This window comes from Pseudophryne corroboree, chromosome 6 (genome assembly GCF_028390025.1).
Source record: "Pseudophryne corroboree isolate aPseCor3 chromosome 6, aPseCor3.hap2, whole genome shotgun sequence".
NCBI lineage: Eukaryota > Metazoa > Chordata > Amphibia > Anura > Myobatrachidae > Pseudophryne > Pseudophryne corroboree.
The window spans coordinates 44,696,935-44,718,507 of NC_086449.1; the positions used below are offsets into that span (position 1 = coordinate 44,696,935).

Here is a 21,573-nt window from a genome sequence, read left to right on the forward strand (position 1 = left end):
ACACGCTTGTAAGGGCTCTACCCTCTCCTGAGATGGCCGCCCTTAAGGATCCTGCTGATAGAAAGCAGGAGGGTATCCTAAAATGTATTTACACACATACTGGTGTTATACTGCGACCAGCAATCGCCTCAGCCTGGAGGTGCAGTGCTGGGTTGGCGTGGTCGGATTCCCTGACTGAAAATATTGATACCCTAGATAGGGACAGTATATTATTGCCTATAGAGCATTTAAAAGATGCATTTCTATATATGCGTGATGCACAGCGGAATATTTGCCGACTGGCATCAAGTCAAAGTGCGTTGTCCATTTCTACCAGTAGAGGGTTATGGACACGTCAGTGGTCAGGTGATGCGTATTCCAAACGGCATTTGGAAGTATTGCCTTATTAAAGGGAGGAGTTATTTGTGGTCGGTCTTTCAGACCTGGTGGCCACGGCAACAGCTGGGAAATCCACGTTTGTACCCCAGGTCGCCTCTCAACATGAGAAGACGCCGTATTATCAGGCGCAGTCTTTTCGTGGACAAGCGGGCAAAAGATTCCTCATTTCTGCCCCGTGACAGAGGGAGAGGAAAAAGGCTGCAGAAATCAGCCAGTTCCCAGGAACAGAAACCCTCTCCCGCCTCTACCAAGCCCTCAGTATGACGCTGGGGCTTTACAAGCAGAATCAGGCACGGTGGGGGGCCCGTCTCAATGAATTTCAGCGCGCAGTGGGCTCACTCGCAAGTAGACCCCTGGATCCTTCAGGTGATATCTCAGGGGTACAAATTAGAATTCGAGACGTCTCCCCCTCGCCGTTTCCTAAAGTCGGCTTTACCGATGTCTCCTTCTGACAGGGAGACTGTTTTGGAAGCCATTCACAAGCTGTATTCCCAGCAGGTGATAACAAGGTACCCCTCCTGCAACAGGGAACGGGGTATTATTCCACACTGTTGTGGTACCGAAGCCGGACGGCTCGGTGAGACCTATTCTAAATCTAAAATCTTTGAACACTTACATACAGAGGTTCAAATTCAAGATTGAGTCACTCAGAGCAGTGATTGCGAACCTGGAAGAAGGGGACTACATGATGTCTCGGGACATCAAGGATACTTACCTTCATGTCAAAATGTACCCTTCTCATCAAGGGTACCTCAGGTTTATGGTACAGAACTGTCACTATCAGTTCAGACGCTGCCGTATGGATGGTCCACGGCACCCCGGGTCTTTACCAAGGTAATGGCCGAAATGATGATATTCCTTCGAAGGAAGGGAATTTTAGTTATCCTTTACTTGGACGATTCCCTGATAAGGGTAAGATCCAGGGAACAGTTGGAGGTCGGTGTAGCACTATTTCAGGTAGTGTTGCGGCAGCACGATTGGATTCTCAATATTCCAAAATCGCAGCTGGTTCCGACGACTTGTCTTCTGTTCCTAGGGATGATCCTGGACACAGTCCAGAAAAAGGCTTTTCTCCCGGAGGAAAAAGCCAGGGAGTTATCCGAGCTAGTCAGGAACCTCCTAAAACCGAGCCAAGTCTCAGTGCATCAATGCACAAGGGTTCTGGGTAAAATGGTGGCTTCCTAAGAAGCAATCCCATTCGGCAGATTCCACGCAAGAATTTTCCAGTGGGACCTGCTGGACAAATGGTCCGGGTCGCATCTTCAGATGCATCAGCGGATAACCCTGTCACCAAGGACAAGGGTGTCCCTCCTGTGGTGGTTGCAGAGTGCTCATCTTCTAGAGGGCCGCAGATTCGGCATTCAGGACTGGGTCCTGGTGACCACGGATGCCAGCCTGCGAGGCTGGGGAGCAGTCACACAGGGAAGGAATATCCAGAGCTTATGGTCAAGTCTGGAGACATCACTTCACATAAATATCCTGAAGCTAAGGGCCATTTACAATGCTCTAAGCTTAGCAAGTCCTCTGCTTCAAGGTCAGCCGGTGTTGATCCAGTCGGACAACATCACGGCAGTCACCCACGTAAACAGACAGGGTGGCACAAGAAGCAGGAGGGCAATGGCAGAAGCTGCAAGGATTCTTCGCTGGGCGGAAAATCATGTGATAGCACTGTCAGCAGTATTCATTCCGGGAGTGGACAACTGGGAAGCAGACTTCCTCAGCACGACCTCCACCCGGGAGAGTGGGGACTTCACCCAGAAGTCTTCCACATGATTATAAACCGTTGGGAAAAACTCGACAAGTATTGCGCCAGGTCAAGGGACCCTCAGGCAATAACTGTAGACGTTCTGGTAACACCGTGGGTGTACCAGTCAGTGTATGTGTTCCCTCCTCTGCCTCTCATACCCAAGGTACTGAGATTGATAAGATGGAGAGGAGTAAGCACTATATTCGTGGCTCCGGATTGGCCAAGAAGGACTTGGTAACCGGAACTTCAAGAGATGCTCACGGAGGATCCGTGGCCTCTACCTCTAAGAAGGGACCTGCTCCAGCAAGGACCCTGTCTGTTCCAAGACTTACCACGGCTGCGTTTGAAGGCATGGCGGTTGAACGCCGGATCCTGAAAAGGCATTCCGGATGAAGTCATCCCTATCCTGATCAAAGCCAGGAAGGATGTAACCGCAAAACATTATCACCGCATTTGGCGAAAATATGTTGAGTGGTGCGAGGCCAGTAAGGCCCGACGGAGGAAATTCAACTGGGTCGTTTCCTACATTTCCTGCAAACAGGAGTGTCTATGGGCCTGAAATTGGGGTCCATTAAGGTTAAAATTTCGGCCCTGTCAATTTTTTTCCAAAAAGAACTAGCTTCAGTCCCTGAAGTTCAGACGTTTGTAAAAGGGGTACTGCATATACAGCCTCCTTTTGTGCCTTCAGTGGCACTTTGGGATCTCAATGTAGTTTTTGGGTTCCAAAAGTCACATTGGTTTGAACCACTTAAATCTGTGGAGTTAAAATATCTCACATGGAAAGTGGTCATGCTGTTGGCCCTGGCCTGGGCCAGGCGCGTGTCAGAATTGGCGGCTTTATCCTGTAAAAGCCCTTATCTGATTTTCCATTCGGACAGGGTGGAATTGAGGACTCGTCCTCAGTTTCTCCCTAAGTGGTTTCAGCGTTTCACCTGAACCAACCTATTGTGGTGCCTGCGGCTACTAGGGACTTGGAGGACTCCAAGTTGCTAGACGTTGTCAGGGCCCTGAAAATATATGTTTCCAGGACGGCTGGAGTCAGGAAAACTGACTCGCTGTTTATCCTGTATGCACCCAACAAGCTGGGTGCTCCTGCTTCTAAGCAGACTATTGCTCGTTGGATTTGTAGTACAATTCAGCTTGCACATTCGGTGGCAGGCCTGCCACAGCCAAAAATCTGTAAATGCCTACTCCACAAGGAAGGTGGGCTCATCTTGGGCGGCTGCCCGAGGGGTCTCGGCTTTACAACTTTGCCGAGCAGCTACTTGGTCAGGAGCAAATACGTTTGTAAAATTCTACAAAATTGATACCCTGGCTGAGGAGGACCTGGAGTTCTCTCATTTGGTGCTGCAGAGTCATCCGCACTCTCCCGCCCGTTTGGGAGCTTTGGTATAATCCCCATGGTCCTTACGGAGTCCCCAGCATCCACTTAGGACGTTAGAGAAAATAAGAATTTACTTACCGATAATTCTATTTCTCGTAGTCCGTAGTGGATGCTGGGCGCCCATCCCAAGTGCGGATTGTCTGCAATACTGGTACATAGTTATTGTTACCAAAAAATCGGGTTATTGCTGTAGTGAGCCATCTTTTCTAGAGGCTCCTCTGTTATCATGCTGTTAACTGGGTTCAGATCACAAGTTATACGGTGTGATTGGTGTGGCTGGTATGAGTCTTACCCGGGATTCAAGATCCTTCCTTATTGTGTACGCTCGTCCGGGCACAGTATCCTAACTGAGGCTTGGAGGAGGGTCATGGGGGGAGGAGCCAGTGCACACCAGATAGTCCTAAAAGCTTTCTTTAGATGTGCCCAGTCTCCTGCGGAGCCGCTATTCCCCATGGTCCTTACGGAGTCCCCAGCATCCACTACGGACTACGAGAAATAGAATTATCGGTAAGTAAATTCTTATTTTACTCTATGCCTCTCAGCCTGCCCCCTTCATTATGTGCCTCACCCTTTCACTCTGTGTCTCTCAGCCTGCTCCCCTTTACTCTGTGCCTCTCAGCCTGCCCCCCTTCATTATGTGCCTCACCCCTTTTCTCTGAGTCTCTCAGCCTGCTCCCTCTTCACTCTTTGCCTCTCAGCCTCCCCCTTCAGTGTTTGCCCCTCAGCCTCCCCCTTCAGTCTGTGCCACACAACATCCTTCCCCTCTCTCTCTTTCCCCTCTCCCCCCTCCGGTCATGGTAGCTGCCCTCACCTGTATGACAGTGAGACGGCGGACAGAGAGCCAAGACAGGCACCGCTTCTTCACAGCACTGGCAGGAGTCAGACAGGGCAGGGAGCATGGCCGTGATGCAATCCCGGCATCTCACTCCCTTCTCCTTATAGGAAATCTAGAGACGCTACCCCTCCGTCAGTCCTGCAAGGTGGGAAGCAGTGGTCAAAGTGTGCAGACTGTCAGCGGTGGCAGGAGGTGCATCAGTATAACAAAAGTACTGCGGGTTGGCCACCCCTGACCTACAGTGTCACAGTACGTGTATGAATATTACACTGCGATACCACCTACAGTGTCACAATACTTGGATGAAATTGGGGTATCACCTACAGTGTCACAATACGTGTATGAATATTACACTGCGGTACCACCTACAGTGTCACAATACTTGTATGAAATTGGGGTATGACCTGCAGCATCACAATACTTGTACTGTATGAATAGTACACTGCAGTCTGACCGGCAGTGTCACAGTGCTTGTATATGAAAAATAATAGTACAGTACACTGGGGTACAGCACAAAACAAACTAAAAAAATTTTTTTTACATTATATTTTTAGCTTTATTTTTTTTACACTAGTGCAGGATTTACAGAGCACCCCTAGATAGACAGAGCACTCCTGGAGGACACAACAGCCCCTTGATGGATGGACAGATCACCCTAGATAGACAGGGCACTCCTGGAGGACACAGCAGCCCCTTGATGGATGGACAGAGCACCCCTAGATAGACAGAGCACTCCTGGAGGACACAGCAGCCCCTTGATGGATGGACAGAGCACCCCTAGATAGACAGGGCACTCCTGGAGGACACAGCAGCCTCTTGATGGACAGGCAGGTCACCGCTAGATAGACAGAGCACTCCTGGAGGACACAGCAGCCCCTTGATGGATGGACAGAGCACCCCTAGATGCACAGATCCCTCCTGGAGGACACAGCTGCCTCTTGATGGATGGACAGAGCACCCCTAGATGGACAGAGCACTCCTGGAGGACACAGAAGCCCCTTGATGGATGGACAGAGCACACCTAGATGGACAGAGCACCCCTGGAGGACACAGCAGCCCCTTGATGGATGGACAGAGCATCTCTAGATGGATAGAGCAGTCCTGGAGGACACAGAAGCCCCTTGATGGATGGACAGAGCACCTTTAGATGAACAGAGCACTCCTGGAGGACACAGCAGCCCCTTGATGGATGGACAGATCACCCCTAGATAGACAGAGCACTCCTGGAGGACACAATAGCCCTTGATGGATGGACAGAGCACCCCTAGATGGGCAGAGCACTCCTGGAGGACACAGCAGCCCCTTGATGGATGGACAGATCACCCCTAGATAGACAGAGCACTCCTGGAGGACACAGTAGCCCCTTGATGGATGGACAGATCACCCCTAGATAGACAGAGCACTTCTGGAGGACACAGCAGCCCCTTGATGGATGGACAGATCACCCCTAGATGGACAGAGCACCCCTGGAGGACACAGCAGCCCCTTGATGGATGGACAGAGCACCCCTAGATGGACAGAGCACTCCTGGAGGACACAGAAGCCCCTTGATGGATGGACAGAGCACCCCTAGATGGACAGAGCACTCCTGGAGGACACAGCAGCCCCTTGATGGACGAACAGAGCACCTCTAGATGGACAGAGCACCCCTTGAGGACACAGCAGCCCCTTGATGGATGGACAGAGCACCCCTAGATAGAGCACTCCTGGAGGACGCAGCAGCCCCTTGATGGACAGGCAGGTCACCGCTAGATAGAGCACTCCTGGAGGACACAGCAGCCCCTTGATGGATGGACAGAGCACCCCTAGATGGACAGATCCCTCCTGGAGGACACAGCTGCCTCTTGATGGATGGACAGAGCACCCCTAGATGGACAGAGCACTCCTGGAGGACACAGAAGCCCCTTGATGGATGGACAGAGCACCCCTAGATGGACAGAGCACCCCTGGAGGACACAATAGCCCTTGATGGATGGACAGAGCACCCTTAGATGGACAGAGCACCCCTGGAGGACACAATAGCCCTTGATGGATGGACAGAGCACCCTTAGATGGACAGAGCACTCCTGGAGGACACAGCAGCCCCTTGATGGATGGACAGATCACCCCTAGATAGACAGAGCACTCCTGGAGGACACAGTAGCTCCTTGATGGACGGACAGAGCACCCCTAGATGGACAGAGCACTCCTGGAGGACACAGCAGCTCCTTGATGGACAGACAGATCACCCCTAGATAGATAGAGCACTTCTGGAGGACACAGCAGCCCCTTGATGGATGGACAGATCACCCCTAGATGGACAGAGCACCCCTGGAGGACACAGCAGCCCCTTGATGGATGGACAGAGCACCCCTAGATGGACAGAGCACTCCTGGAGGACACAGAAGCCCCTTGATGGATGGACAGAGCACCTCTAGATGGACAGAGCACCCCTGGAGGACACAGCAGCCCCTTGATGGACAGGCAGGTCACCCCTAGATGGACAGAGCACTCCTGGAGGACACAGCAGCCCCTTGATGGATGGACAAAGCACCCCTAGATAGACAGAGCACTTCTGGAGGACATAGCAGCCCCTTGATGGATGAACAGAGCACCCCTAGATGGACAGAGCACTCCTGGACGGACACAGCAGCCCCTTGATGGACAACACAGCACCCCTGAATGGACAACACAGCACCCCTGAATGGACAACACAGCACTCCTGGATGCACACAGCATGGACACAGCACTCTGGACGGACACAGCATGTCTGCACTATAAAAGCTCCACAGCCAGTGTAATAACTGGAGTGATCACCGGGGAACTTTATTGAATCCAAAACCTGCGAGAATCCAACAGCGGGAGGATGGCGCTTTGCCTCGTTTTGGGATCTGAGTCAGGTGGGAAACCCCGAACCGGACTCGGATCCCACTCAGATTGAGTAAGTTCGGGCTGGACCAATTCTCTGAGAACTGGACCTGCTCATCCCTACTTACAAATATGGTGACATTTCACTCCATCTTCTTCCCCAGCACAGTCTTAAAGTACAGTTAATAAACAAAAGCACAGTTTTCACTTTATACACATACAGGCCCTTCATAGGCTGAAGCTGCCTCTCTCCAGCACCTCTGATCTTCTCACTGCTCTCTCTACAGCTTTCATGGAGGACACACCCTATGCAAGTGCTCACTTACGTGCAACTACTGTACACTCTGCCTCTCTGCAGGCAATGGGCCTTATTCAGGTTTGTTAGCAAACAAAAAAAGTTAACAATTGGGCAAAACCATGTGCAGTGCAGGTGGGGCAGATATAACATGTGCAGAGAGAGTTAGATTTGGGTGGGGTGTGTTCAAACTGACATCTAAATTGCAGTGTAAAAATAAAGCAGCCGGTATTTACCCTGCACAGAAAAAATACACCCCACCCAAATCTAACTCTCTCTGCACATGTTACATCTGCCTCACCTGCAGTGCAGTATGCAGTGCAACTTGGTCACTGTATAAAGTGGCAGATTACAGGAGGGGCGTCTTTAGAGTTGAGGAGGACAATGTGCAGAAACCTTCTGGGCACCTTCCTCTCTAGCAGGCTGCGGTCTTGACTCAGGGCACTAGGGTCACTAAGGGACCCTAGCGCTGTCCTAGAGTCTAGTGCGCATGTAAAGGACTCCAGGAAAATGGCGCTGCAACCATTTGCCCAGTGATTGCCCAACTGTGCATCTGCGAAACACTGTGAAAATGGCCACCGCGCCATTTTCCCAGTGATTTCTGCAGCGCTGATGCTGTGGCGTGGAACTCCGGATAGTAATCATTTTTAGAAAATGGGTGCAAGGGTGCATACAATGCACCCATTACAGTTCCCCAGTGGATTGCAGGTGTACTACATAAAGGGGGTCATTCCGAGCTGATCGCAGCTTCAAGTTTGTTAGCAATTGGGCAAAACCATGTGCACTGCAGGAAGGGGGGGGGGGGCAGATATAACATTTGCAGAGAGAGTTAGATTTGGGTTGGTTATATTGTTTCTGTGCAGGGTAAATACTGGCTGCTTTATTTTTACACTGCAATTTTAGATTTCAGTTTGAATATACCCCACCCAAATCTAACTCTCTCTGCACATGTTACATCTGCCCCCCCTGCAGTGCACATGGTTTTGCCCAATTGCTAACACATTTGCTGCTGCGATCAACTCAGAATTAGGCCCAAAGTGTCCTTTCAAATCCATCAAACTTACAAAAAAAAAAGAGAAGTTGAGACTTTTGGAGAGTGCTGTAGAGAGTTTTTGTCTTGTGCGCTGCTATTCCCTGTAGCCAGGGGTGATAGTAACCTCCTGGGGTGCAGGGGTGAACCCACAAACTCCCCTTGATTTGGCATCCAGTGCTATAATGCGAATGTAGTTGTACTATGTTTTGCATGTGTTAAAGATGCATGGATAGAGAGGGATGTTGGTAAATTGGAGTGTGGGAAAATGTTTTTGTGAATGTACTTATAGAATGTAATATGTGAGACTCACATGAGGTGGTGGGGGGGATGTATCAAACCTTGGAGTGAGATAAAGTGGATAGAGATAAAGTAGCAACCAATCAGCTTCAAACACAGCCTGTAACATGGCAATTAGGAGCTGATTGTTTAGTACTTATGTCCAGTGCTTAAAGTGGTCCTAGAGAGGTGGTGGAACTCACCCCCCTCCCCACGGCGCCCATGAAATAAAGGTATTGCGCGCGCCGTAGGCGCGCGCAGCAAAAAGGGGGTGTGGCCTCAAAAAGAAATGGGCGTGGTCACACAATAGTAATAATGCCCACAGTAGTAGTACCCAAGTGGAAATTTTGAAGTGGGGGTATGGAAAAGTGAAGGATGCAATTATGTGCGCGCCGAAGGCGCGCGCACTCCTGACAAGGGGGCGTGGCCACGCAAAAGGGGGCGTGCCCTTCAGTGTAGTTTACCACACCATATACCCCTTATACACATTATGCACCACAATAGTAGGACCCCTTTCACATTATAGCTCACAGTATGAGCCGAAATTCACATTTATACCACACAGTATGAGCCACATTCATATTACACCACACAGTATGAGCCAAATTCACATTACACCACACAGTATGAGCCAAATTCACATTACACCACACGGTATGAGCCGAAATTCACATTACACCACACAGTATGAGCCGAAATTCACATTACACCACACAGTATGAGCCGAAATTCACATTATAGCACACGGTATGAGCCGAAATTCACATTATAGCACACAGAATGAGCCAAAATTCACATTATAGCACAGAGAATGAGCCGAAATTCACATTATAGAGTGACAGAGTGACAGGGAGAGTGACAGCAGGGACATGGAAAGTGACAGCAGGGACATGGAAAGTGACAGCAGGGGAATACAGTAGGGACTAGGGAGAGAGAAAGGCAGCAGGTTAGATTACCTGTTTAGCAGCGGCGGTGGTCTGCGGTGCTGTGGATGAGTAGGCTGTGGTAGGCGTGACGTGGAGGAGGCTGTGGGCCTCGGAGATAGTGCGGAGGAGGAGGCTGTGGGTGCGCAGAGGTCCGAGGGCGGGGCGGCAGAAGAGGCTGAGGGCGGCTGCAGTGGATCTGGAACCAGGCTGGCTTTATTATCCCTGCCGCCGCATCGAGCTCCTGTGACCACGGCGCTAATATTTCAAAACTGCTGCGGACCGGCAGCCAATCAGCGACAGATTTGAACTAGTAGTGCCGCGGTCACAGAAGCTCGATGCAGCGGCAGGGATAATAAAGCCGGCCTGGTCCCAGATCCGCTGCAGCTGGGAGTCTGGAACCTGGGCTTCCAGTGCGGCGGCGATGGTAGGGGCGGAGCGACGGAGGGCGGACCGGGAACGCAGCTTCTTTGTCGGCCCATACAGTAATGCCCCCAGCAGTAGCATCCCTTATACAATGCCCACAGTAGTAGTGCCCCTTATGCAATGCCCCCAACAGTAGTGCCCCTTATGAAGTGCCCCCTTTACAATGCCCTCATTAGCTGTGCACCCCATCAGTAATGCCCTTAATGGTAATGCCCCTGTGTAGTATTGCCCCTAGTCGTTTAGCCCCTGTAGTTTAGCCCCAGTAGTCATGCCCATACTGGTAATGCCCCTGCAGTTTTGACCCCAGCAATTTACTCCCCCCCCCTTCTAGTTTAGCCTCTGAGTGGTAATGCCCTCAGTAGTTTTGCCCTCATGTAGTTTGCCCCATGTAGTTTAGCCCCCAGTGGTAATGCCCCCTGCAGTTGTGCCCCCAGTTGTTTAGGCCCTGTAGTTTAGCCCCCATGTAGTTTGCCAAAGTTAGTAATGTCCCCAGTAGTTTGCCCCCTTGTAGTTATACCCCCAGTAGTTTAGCTCCTGTAATTATGCCCCCTTGTAGTTTAGCCCCCAGTAGTAATGCTGCCAGTAGTTTGCCCCTTTGTAGCTTGCCCCCTTGTAGTAATGCCCCCAGTAGTTTGCCCCAGCAGTAAAGCCCCCCAGTAGTTTGCCCCCAGTACTAGAGCCCCCCAGTAGTTTGCCCCTCTGTAGCTTGCCCCAGTAGTAAAGCCCCCCAGTAGTTTGTCCCCAGTACTAAAGCCCCCCAGTAGTTTGCCCCCAGTACTAGAGCCCCCCCAGTAGTTTGCCCCTCTGTAGTTTGCCCCAGTAGTAAAGCCCCCCAGTAGTTTGTCCCCAGTACTAGAGCCCCCCAGTAGTTTGCCCCTCTGTAGTTTGCCCCCAGTACTAGAGCCCCCCAGTAGTTTGCCCCTTGTAGTTTGCCCCCAGTACTAGAGCCCCCCAGTAGTTTGCCCCAGTAGTAAAGGCCCCTAGTAGAAACGCCTGTGGTACACATATAGGAGGGAGGGGGAGGGGGGAAGAACTATACTTACCTAGCCCCGCTCCCGCCGCAGTCCTCTCTCGCCGCCCGCTCCTCTGCACTATGAGAGAGACGTCATGACGTCTCTCCCATAGCGCGCACTGACAGAGCCGGAAGCCGGAGCTCAGTACTGAGCTCCTGCCTCCGGCTGCCGCTGCGGAGAGGGAGACGGGCGCCCGCTGGTAACGCGATCTCAGCGGGCGCCAGGCATCTCCCTGCAGCGCCGCCCGGGACATCGGGTTAGGTGAGCCGGGGGAGGCGGAACTGCGTTCCGTCTCCTGGTGGAACTGACGGAACGCAGTTCCGGCCCGTTCCGGCTCACTTTAACCCCTGCTTATGTCACTCCACTTTATCTCTCTCCAGACTTTGATAAATACCCCCCTTTATCTTTCTCCACTTTATCTCTCTTTAAGCTTTCATACAAGGAGAGTTAAATCCGATTAACTGATCAAAGTGTTGTCCGTTCATATGACAAGGACATATCATGTAAGTCCTTTGGAGATAAAAGGGTATCGGCAGTTCATGCAAGGGGTGTGGTTCATTTTATCGACAGTGTCTAGGTCGACAATGTTTAGGTCGACCACTATAGGTCAACAGTCACTAGGTCGACATGGATGGAAGGTCGACAGGGTTTCTAGGTCGACATGTGCTAGGTCGACAGGTCTAAAGGTCGACATGATGATTTGTTTTTGTGTCGTTTTCTTCGTAAAGTGACCGGGATCCCAAATTAGTGCACCGCGTCCCCGCGCATGGCTCGCTTCGCTCGCCATGCTTCGGGCATGGTGCCTTCGCTTCGCTCGGCACACTTTACCGTTCCAATCGTAGTCCACGTGGATCGCTAAGTATGAAAAAATAAAAAAAATAAAAAAAATTGTAAAAAACTCATGTCGACCTTTAGACCTGTCGACATAGCACATGTCGACCTAGAAACCCTGTCGACCTTCCATCCATGTCGACCTAGTGACTGTCGACCTATAGTGGTCGACCTAAACATTGTCGACCTAGACACTGACGATCTTCAGACCGGATCCCCATGCAAGGCAGTCCCTATTGTATACCACCTGTGTCGTGCTTGCCGTGATACTGTATGGGGGGTGAGAGTCCTGTGCAGCACTGAGTATATCCATGGGTTACATAGAAAGTGCGTTTGGTGTTAATCCTTGAAGGTATCATATTGTATAAGGGTAGGGTTCAAATCCTCCGAATATTGGTCAGCGCTGTTCTTCACAAACTAATTGAATGAGGGCCAAACCTTAATCCTGAGTGGGAGATGTACCAAACAGTTTAAGCATGGAGAAATGGACGAGCTGAGAATTTGCCCATAGAAACCAATCAGCTTCAAGGTAGTATTTATCAAGTACATTCTATAAACTGATAGGTAGAAGATGATTGGATGCACTGGGCAACTTGTCCACGTCTCCGCTCTTTACAATACTTGGTGCATCTCCTCCTTAAACATATAGGACTAAGGGGTACATTTACTAAGCAGTGATAAGAGCGGAGACGTGAGCCAGTGGAGAAGTTGCCCATGGCAACCAATCAGCACTGAAGTAACATCTATAATTTGAATACTATAAAATTATACAGTGCTGCTGATTGGTTGGTGGGGAAACTTCTCCACTGGCTCAATTCTCCGCTCTTATCACTGCTTAGTAAATATCCCCTCAAGGATCATATGACTTATGTATAGTTTTCAAAGAGAGAGTAATTCAATCATGTTTTTATCTATTTATGTAAAACATATATTTTTGTAGATCAACCAGGCATAAACATTAAAAACACATATTTAAAATACAAGTTGTTTTATACTAATAATTGATAAATATTGGGCAAAGTTTTTGCAACTTGACAGGAATTACAACAGTACAACATTTCATATATATTTTACATGCGCTACAGTTATGTACAAGCTATTGTTCTGTGCTATCAGACACTGAAATATAAGCTTACAGTATATGATTACTTGCAACAGACTTAATAGGAAAAAAATATCTTCCCCTACAATACAAATAGTAGGCTATAACTATTAGTCTTATTATCATTTATTAATAAAGCGCCACAAACATTTGCAGCAATGTACAGTGGTAAATAAAAAAATATATATTGCTCTGTTAAATAAAACAAAGTGCTGTTTATGCTATGCGGTCCTGTATTTCATGAATCAATGGCAAAATTGTAATAAAACTACAATTAAAGCAATAAAGTAAGGTCTGTATTTTTCATGAGTACCATACAGATTGAATTTCTGACGTTTCAATTTTTAACTTGCTTTACACTTATTCATCCATGAGGTGGCGCTGTTACACACACAATCAACAGAATACAGACATGTCAATACTGAAGAATATGAGGTGGGAACAACATAATGATATTAATTTAAAAGGCTGATCAGTCACAGTCATGACTCTTACCCACTGAGCCAATGAACACTTTCCACGATAGGTGCAGTTGAAAGATGGCAACAAAAAGTACAATGCAATTTGTCTCTCAACAGGGCCAGATAAAGGGCCGCTTGGTCCAGGGCTGATATCATCAAGCGCCCATTGTGAGAAGCAAAGTGGGTGTGGCCAGTGCTGAGTAGGTGTGGCCAGTGCCTTGTGGACGTGTACATCCGATTCACTATTAGCATCAGTGTCTCCACAAATATTTAAACGTGGAGAAATTGTGGCTATGTGGGTGCTCAGACCTAATCATGCTGTTATTGACGATGGGCCTATTTTTCTATAGAGGCCTGGGGCTGTAGTCCTAATCGCCCCTTTGCTACTATATTCCGGCCTTGACTCTCAATGCCACATTGGCACCCATCTCAGTATACAGTACAACGCAATGCAGAAGCAATGTAGTCATTACACGTTTGCTAATAGTAATATTTCCTTCTGTATATGTAGACTCCTAAGATCACAAGGATGATGATTAGCACAGCAATGGCAGCTCCCACACTTCCGTACACAGCCACTATTAATACAGCCCCTCGACACCTGGAATAAGTGTAGATGTACAGGTCCGATCTCGGGCAACTGCGGAGAGAAGAGGAGGGTGTTACGGTATATCACAAATTTTACTAACATGAATAAACATCGATGACACTGGGAAGATTGCACCCCAGGCACGCAAGTGTTGCAGGCGCTCTTTTACCCGGCAACACATGACACGCAGTGTACTGTATAAACGTTTAATGTATGGATGACTCCATCCGACCCAAAGCAGTGGTATGGCCCACAACAATTTGCAATATCCATTAGTGGGAAAAACATTGATGAAACGAGGCCTATTTACTAAGCCTTGGAAGGAGATAAAGTACCAGCCAATCAGTGGACGGAGAGAAAGTACCAGCCAATCAGTTCCTGTCGTTTTTTAAACACAGCCTGTGACATGGCAGTTAGGAGCTAATTGGCTGATACTTTATCTCCGTCTACTGTATCTCCAGCCAAGGCTTTAGTAAATAGACTCCCATATCTGGTAAGATGGAAGTAGACGCCCATTCATTGTTTTGAATCTTGAAAAATCTTGAATTTGTTCTAAACTAATGTTAGACAGAGTACAGTCCAGCTCACTTTTTTCCACCACAGGCAGGTTACACAGTACATGCAGGTTTTGCAGGTCAGGTTTTACAGGCAGTCTTTAAACAGCAGCAAAACATTTCAAGTTTTAATAAGCAGAAGTAGTACCGATTCCAAATGGCTCCTAACGTAACCCTAGACCCCCAACCCATCACCTGGCCACTTGCTTGCATCAGTAGCCATGACCTACTGAACAAAGACATTTTTAAAGGTAGCAGACCAGTTGTAGCGATTAGCCCAGCTGTGGCTTACAACAGACTCAGCTAAAACCTGTACTGGATTCCATCAGACCTATTGCTGCTGCTCCAATCCTGCAAAAGCCTGCCGTTCTGCACTAACCTCATGTGGAATCATGCTCTCCCTGCCAGACTAATGAAATGTTGGTCCGCCTGGCTCAGCTGGCAACATGGGTGATGGAGGGGCAGTATTGTTCCGTCAAGGCCAATTTGTCAAACACACAATGAATGTGTCACACTCACTCTGCACTACACAGTGGTCAAGTAAGTCTGCTTTGTACTCACAAGCAAAGAGGTCCGGACTCCTGTACCTGACATCTTCCAACAGTGCAATCATAAAATTGTGGAGATTTCGGCTCACAGCTGGACATGCAGTACAGACCATCTGTAGCAGGCACCGGGTCGAAAAACTGAATGAATGTGGGTATGATTTTTGTCGCACAGGTCTCTAGGAACAGAAGAGACAGATGGAGAGATGACGGACCATCACAGACACAATGAACCTATAGGTGTATAGGACTGAGAAACCACCTCTTTAACAAGTCTGTGCGGGGGGGGGGGGGGGGGCAGGATTGGAAATGGCAGATGGGGCGTTATTGGGATTTTCCACAGTGGAAGGAGTGTGGGTGTGGGGTTTCTTTTTAACTGCGTCAGATAAAGAAGCAAAAGTTAAGTGGTGAAAAAGTCTTTGATTCAAGTATACAGTTTTTTTTTAATTGGGGGGGGGGGGGGGAGGGGGTGTTAGCCTGGAATATTTAAAACCTTTTGAAAATTTGGGGAAATTGTGTTTTTTGTTTTGTTTTTTGTTTTAATGATTAGTTTCCCCTTAACCACATAGCTGACAATTCCCCCCCCCCCCCCCATACTATGCAGATATTTAAATTTAAAAAAAAATACAGTTTCAAAAGTATTTTGAAAGATATATTTAAATATTTTAATATTTTATTTTAAAAAAAACATATATTTATATTTTTATTTAAAAAATATAATATATGTGTTCATGGGACCCTCATTGTAATCTTGACGTCCCACCTACCATCACAAATAATCGGCGTGGATGAAATGAAGTCCGACATCGCCGGAGGAGCAGGTTGCCGGCTAATTCTCTCTAGTGGCATAAATATCACCTGAATTATCAACCACCACAACCCCCCCGCCCTCACCCGCAGTGTCAGTGGGCCCCAGTTAAGTACCCCCTCCCCATGTGCCACTAAAAAAAAATGTATATTATTGATGGGGTAGCATAACCTCCCTAGTGCCATATGACATTCCCCATTTATCCCCCCCCATATTATAGCCCCGCCCCACACGCAGCGATCAGGACAGACGTGGTGCGTATGGAAACTATGTTCCCCTCCCTGCACGTTTAGTTCCGGTGTGATTGCCCCCTCTCCCGGTATGCCGCTCGCAAAACTTTCTGGGGTGCGATTTTGGAAGTTACGTCGGTGATCGTGGACCGAGACATCACTTCCAGTGCCCACTGGAAGTGATGTCTCGGTCCACGATCACCGACGTAACTTCCAAAAGGAGGAAGTCCGTTCTCCACTTGAGCAAAATGGATTTCCTCCATAACAGAAGAGAACTTGCCGGCCGTATGTAATGCGACCTGCGGTCTCATCATTCTGTATATGGCAGTGCCAGGCAAGTGGCTGAACAACCCAGTCCTGTGAAACCCAGCCCACATTCAGGGCTATTGCGGAAGAAGGGGATGGTTCTTTTCTTGCTGCTCTGCCAGGTCCAAGAGAAAATCATGGTAGAACATCCACGTTCTAGCAATAAATAATACTTGCAGCTGCTCTGTGAATGGAGGCTCCGGAGGCTCCACCCGGAGTCACATATTTGCTAAGTCGCTAAAATTAATATATTACTCAATTGCTAAAATTTTTGCCAGTCTCTAAATGAGCCATGAGCAGGACGTCACAAACCCACCTTTTTCACTTAGAGGACGGATCATTGTGGGTGATACAGACTGGCTGCTGATACAAAGAGCTGCAAGAAGAAGAGACAAAGTCAAAACACTTTCTTCATAAATGTACTCCTTTTACTACCGGTATTAGGGGGAGGGCTGTGGAGGGAGAGGGAGGGGTTAGGTTTAGGCTGCGGGGAGGGGGGGGGGGGGGAATTAGGTTTAGGCACCACCAGGGAGAGTTAGGGTTAGTTTGCGGAGGGAGGTAGACGGACATGGGGCCAGAGCCAGCCTTAGGCATAGGCAAACTAGGCAAATGCCTAGGGCATTTGGTATGCTTAGAGGCACCAGCAGCTTCTGCTGATTAAAATGATATGCAGCATGCCTGTATTCTGTGTGTGACTGCGGCTGTATCTGCATACTAAATGCTATGTTGCAGTGTATTCCTGGAAATCACTAATGTAGCATTTCATATGCAGATACAGCCGCAGTCGCACATAGAATATAAGCATGCTGCATATCATTTTAATCAGCAGAAGCTGCTTGTGCATCCTAGCCACATAGTAATGCAAATAATATGATACATTATAATAAACGCCTGACGTTAGCAGAGCTGCCATCTGACTCATCCCAGGCATCTCCTGCAGAACTAGCGGTGGTGGTAGGGGGCACCAGCCAAAATCTTGCCTAGGGCATCATATTGGTTAGGGACGGCTCTGCATGGGGCAGGATGTACAAAAGGCTGAAAACCATGAAGATCCAGTTTGGGGGAATTTTACCACATTTTCCATATGTACCAAGTTCTAGAATGCAATGTATAATATTCTAGGAAGTAGGATACAGTCCTGTCTAGTTCCACTTACAACCGGTTTAGTTCCACTGCCACTTATGTAATGACGTGTCCACAGGAATGAACGTGCTCGCTTGATAAAAAAAATATAGGGTTTAAATCAAGCAAATCTTCCTCTAATGGGCAAAACCATGTGCACTGCAGGTGGGGCAGATGTAACATGTGCAGAGAGAGTTAAATTTGGGTGGGGTGTGTTCAAACTGAAATCTAAATTGCAGTCTAAAACTAAAGCAGCCAGTATTTCCCCTGCACAGAAACAATATAAGCCAACCAAATCTAACTCTCTCTACACATGTTATATCTGCCCCCCCTGCAGTGCACATGATTTTGCCCATTAGAGGAAAATATCGCTTTTGCAATCAGCCTTGAATTAGGCCCACAGAGAGTTTACATTGTCCTAGAGTTTTCCCATCTTTGTACCCTTAGTACTTACAGTCTGTTTCGCACGGATCTGCTTTGAGTAACTCCACGACCTTCCAGTATCTTTCTTCATACTGCGTGATGATGCTGATGTTGGTATACGTAATGACCATTAGCAGTTCCTGTTTGACAGAGACGCCATTCGTACCACTGTCCCTGTCAGAGACACAGAAAACCTGTAAGCCTTTCCTCCTGTCTACGGAACATAGATACAGGAAGTATTTGTGTCACAACTGAGGGCTGGGGACCGTGACTGGGAGCCTCAGTTGTAGGGGCTGACGGGTACTTAAATTTAGGAGGAGCTATGTGACTCCTGGACATATGTATTGACAGCAGCAAAGAATGCCCGAGGGCGTGACCACGACAACTGGGAATTCCTTAAGTGCTTTTATTAAATAAAAAGTCAAATAACGTGCAAAAGAATAATATAAAGTCACACGTGATAATTAGGTTCACAATCGGTAAAGGCCAGTAACCTGGAATATGGAAGAAAGTCCTGTAAACAATAAGTGAGGCTGGGGTTCGCTGGAAGATGAGGAATGAAGCTGTGGTTCGCTGGAAGATGAGGAATGAAGCTGGAGTGCGCAGGAACTGAAGAATGAAGGATGATTACTGCAAAGCAAAAGTTCAAACACAGGAATCCAAAGTAGGCTGTAGGGGGTTAACACTGGAGAGTCGGGTTACACAGCAGAGTGTAATCACCAGGGAAGTCAGGCTGGTCTGCAGAATGGAATTGCAGGAGAAAGTCTGTAGAAGCTTGTAAGCTGGAAACACTGTTGACAATGAAAGCACTGACATCTTTTGAGAGCTGGGACCGGATATTTATACCTGCTGCATAGCAGGGATTGGCTGAGCAATTATGACAAGGCTCCAGCACCGTGGATAGGAGGAATAATGTCATGTGACTGGAGTCTAACATGGCTGCGCCCATGAACAAACAAAGAAGGGGAATTAAGTACTACAGGAAAGGTGTAACACTGGCGATGTAGGCCGCAGTAGCAGAAAAACATGCGCCCAGCGGCGTGCGGCGGTCAGCAAGACAGGAGTGGCAGCAGAGGCCCATGGAGGACGTACATCCAGAAGGGAAATGGTGTCTCAGTATCCGGATCGTGACAGTACCCCCCCTTTTAGGAGTGGCCCCAGGACACTTCTTAAGTTTACCTGGCCATCTGGAATGGAACTTCTGGATGAAGACTTGTGCCAACTTGGAAGTGGGGAATCCATGACAGAATCCATCGAGGGATGAGCCCACGGACGATGAGGAACAGACAAGGAAACCAGTTGCCTAGTGGGTGACTGGCGGGATACTTTGTGCTGGGCACATTTTGGGCAGGAGGCCACAAATTCAGCAATGTCCTTTTTTAGGGTCGGCCACCAATTTGACCTGGAAACGAATTTTAAGGTCTTGCGTATGCCCGCGTGTCCGGCAAAGCGAGAGGAATGTGCCCGATGCAAGAGCTTCCTCCTGAAAGCCGATTTCACAAAATTTTTCCCTGGCGGGGGCATAGAGTCCATCCTCACTGCGGAGAACGCCACTGGACCAACAATACAATGCTTGTCAGTAGACTCAGACTCATTTTCTTGCTCCCGAGAGCGGGAAAGGGCATCAGCCTTGTGATTCGGTGACCCTGGACAAAACTGTAGCTTGGAGTCTTGGCACAGAGGAGACGGGACATCAGAAGACTTGTAGGAGGATATGCGAACTGGAAGCTCTTTTTGGAGACAGGTCTCTGAGCAGGAAGGACCCCATGCCAGGATACGAGTCGACTTCCAATCAACTTGAGGATTATGCAGACGTAGCCATGGAAGGCCTAGGACCACAGGATGGGTGGCCCTGGGGATAACCTGGAAAGAAATCAACTCTGTATGCTGGTCCCCTACCTTCAGACGGATAGGTAGGGTCTTGGAGGTAATCACCGCCTCAGGAATCCTACTGCCGTCCACGGCAGTTAGAGATATCGGTGATGACAGTCTCTCAGTGGGAAGAGACCACTGCTTAACGAACCTCTCTGTAATAAAGTTTCCGGCTGCTCCAGAATCCAATAAGGCAGTGAGATTCTTTGTACGCGGAGCCACCTGCAGAGAAACTGAGAGATTGCAGTTACTTGGAAATGGAGAGAAATTCGTCACTCCTAGCTGACCTTCTCCTTGGTGGGCTAGGACTTGAGGTTGTCCCGGACGCTTGGGACAGGACTTGATAACGTGAGAAGATTCGGCACAATACAAACAGAGACGCTCAGCGAGACGTCTACTACGCTCTGCCTGAGATAAACGAGAGCGACCTATCTGCATAGGTTCCTCCCGAGACGGAGATGGCTGACGAGGAATGGAAACAGTAGGAATCCTGGGAAATGTGGATCTTCCTCGTTCAACAGCCCTTTCACGGAACCGTAAATCGACCTTAGTGCAGAGGGAAATGAGCTCGTTTAAAGTTAAAGGCAAGTCTCTAGCAGCGAGCTCATCTTTGATACGCTCGGATAGCCCTCCCCAGAAGGCTGCATAAAGAGCGTCATCATTCCAGGAGACTTCAGATGCCAAGGTCTGGAATTGCACCAAATACTGACCGACAGTTCGCGTCCCCTGACGCAGTCGAAGGATCTCTGAGGAAGCTTATGTCACTCGACCTGGCTCATCGAAAATTCGTCTGAACGTTGCCACGAAGTTAGCATAGGATGACAACAGGACATCAGACCTTTCCCATATAGGTGAGGCCCAGTCTAGAGCGGCACCAGTGAGTAGAGAAATAAGGTATGCCACCTTAATGCGGTCAGTAGGGAAACTGCTGGGTTGCAATTCAAATTGGATCTCGCACTGGTTTAGGAAACCCCGGCAGGCTTTAGGGGATCCATCATATTTAGCAGGAGTCGGCAAGTGAAGATAGGGAGCAGGAACAGGTATGGTGGGTGGGGACACCACCGGAGGCGCTGGAGTCGGCACACTGGACGCCCCTGATCCATGGAGAGCAACTTGAATTTCATCCAGCCGGGAGGAGAGGTCCTGGAGACAGCGACCAACATGGCTTACAGCAGCCTCCTGACGTTCAAGGCGGGTTGCCAATTCTTGAATCAGCCTAAGCGCTTGGGCCTGGTCTCCGGCTGGATCCATTGGGTCAGTGCTTACTGTCACAACTGAGGGCTGGGGGCCGTGACTGGGAGCCTCAGTTGTAGGGGCTGACGGGTACTTAAATTTAGGAGGAGCTATGTGACTCCTGGACATACGTATTGACAGCAGCAAAGAATGCCCGAGGGCGTGACCACGACAACTGGGAATTCCTTAAGTGCTTTTATTAAATAAAAAGTCAAATAACGTGCAAAAGAATAATATAAAGTCACACGTGATAATTAGGTTCACAATCGGTAAAGGCCAGTAACCTGGAATATGGAAGAAAGTCCTGTAAACAATAAGTGAGGCTGGGGTTCGCTGGAAG

At 48.7% G+C, this 21,573-nt stretch overlaps 1 protein-coding gene across 1 annotated transcript in view; it reads right to left on the reverse strand.

Annotated features, from left to right (window-relative positions):
- Positions 1-12,937: 12,937 nt before the first annotated feature.
- Positions 12,938-21,573, reverse strand: part of LOC134934807 (mucin-12-like) — a 74,396-nt gene continuing 65,760 nt past the window's right edge. Inside the window, exons 7-10 of the mRNA XM_063930163.1 lie at positions 18,160-18,302; positions 16,900-16,959; positions 15,256-15,418; positions 12,938-14,191 (exon numbers count right to left, since the gene is read on the reverse strand). Of these exons, the coding sequence (XP_063786233.1) occupies positions 14,032-14,191; positions 15,256-15,418; positions 16,900-16,959; positions 18,160-18,302 (526 nt within the window). The 3' untranslated portion in view covers positions 12,938-14,031. The remainder of the gene's footprint in view (positions 14,192-15,255; positions 15,419-16,899; positions 16,960-18,159; positions 18,303-21,573) is intronic.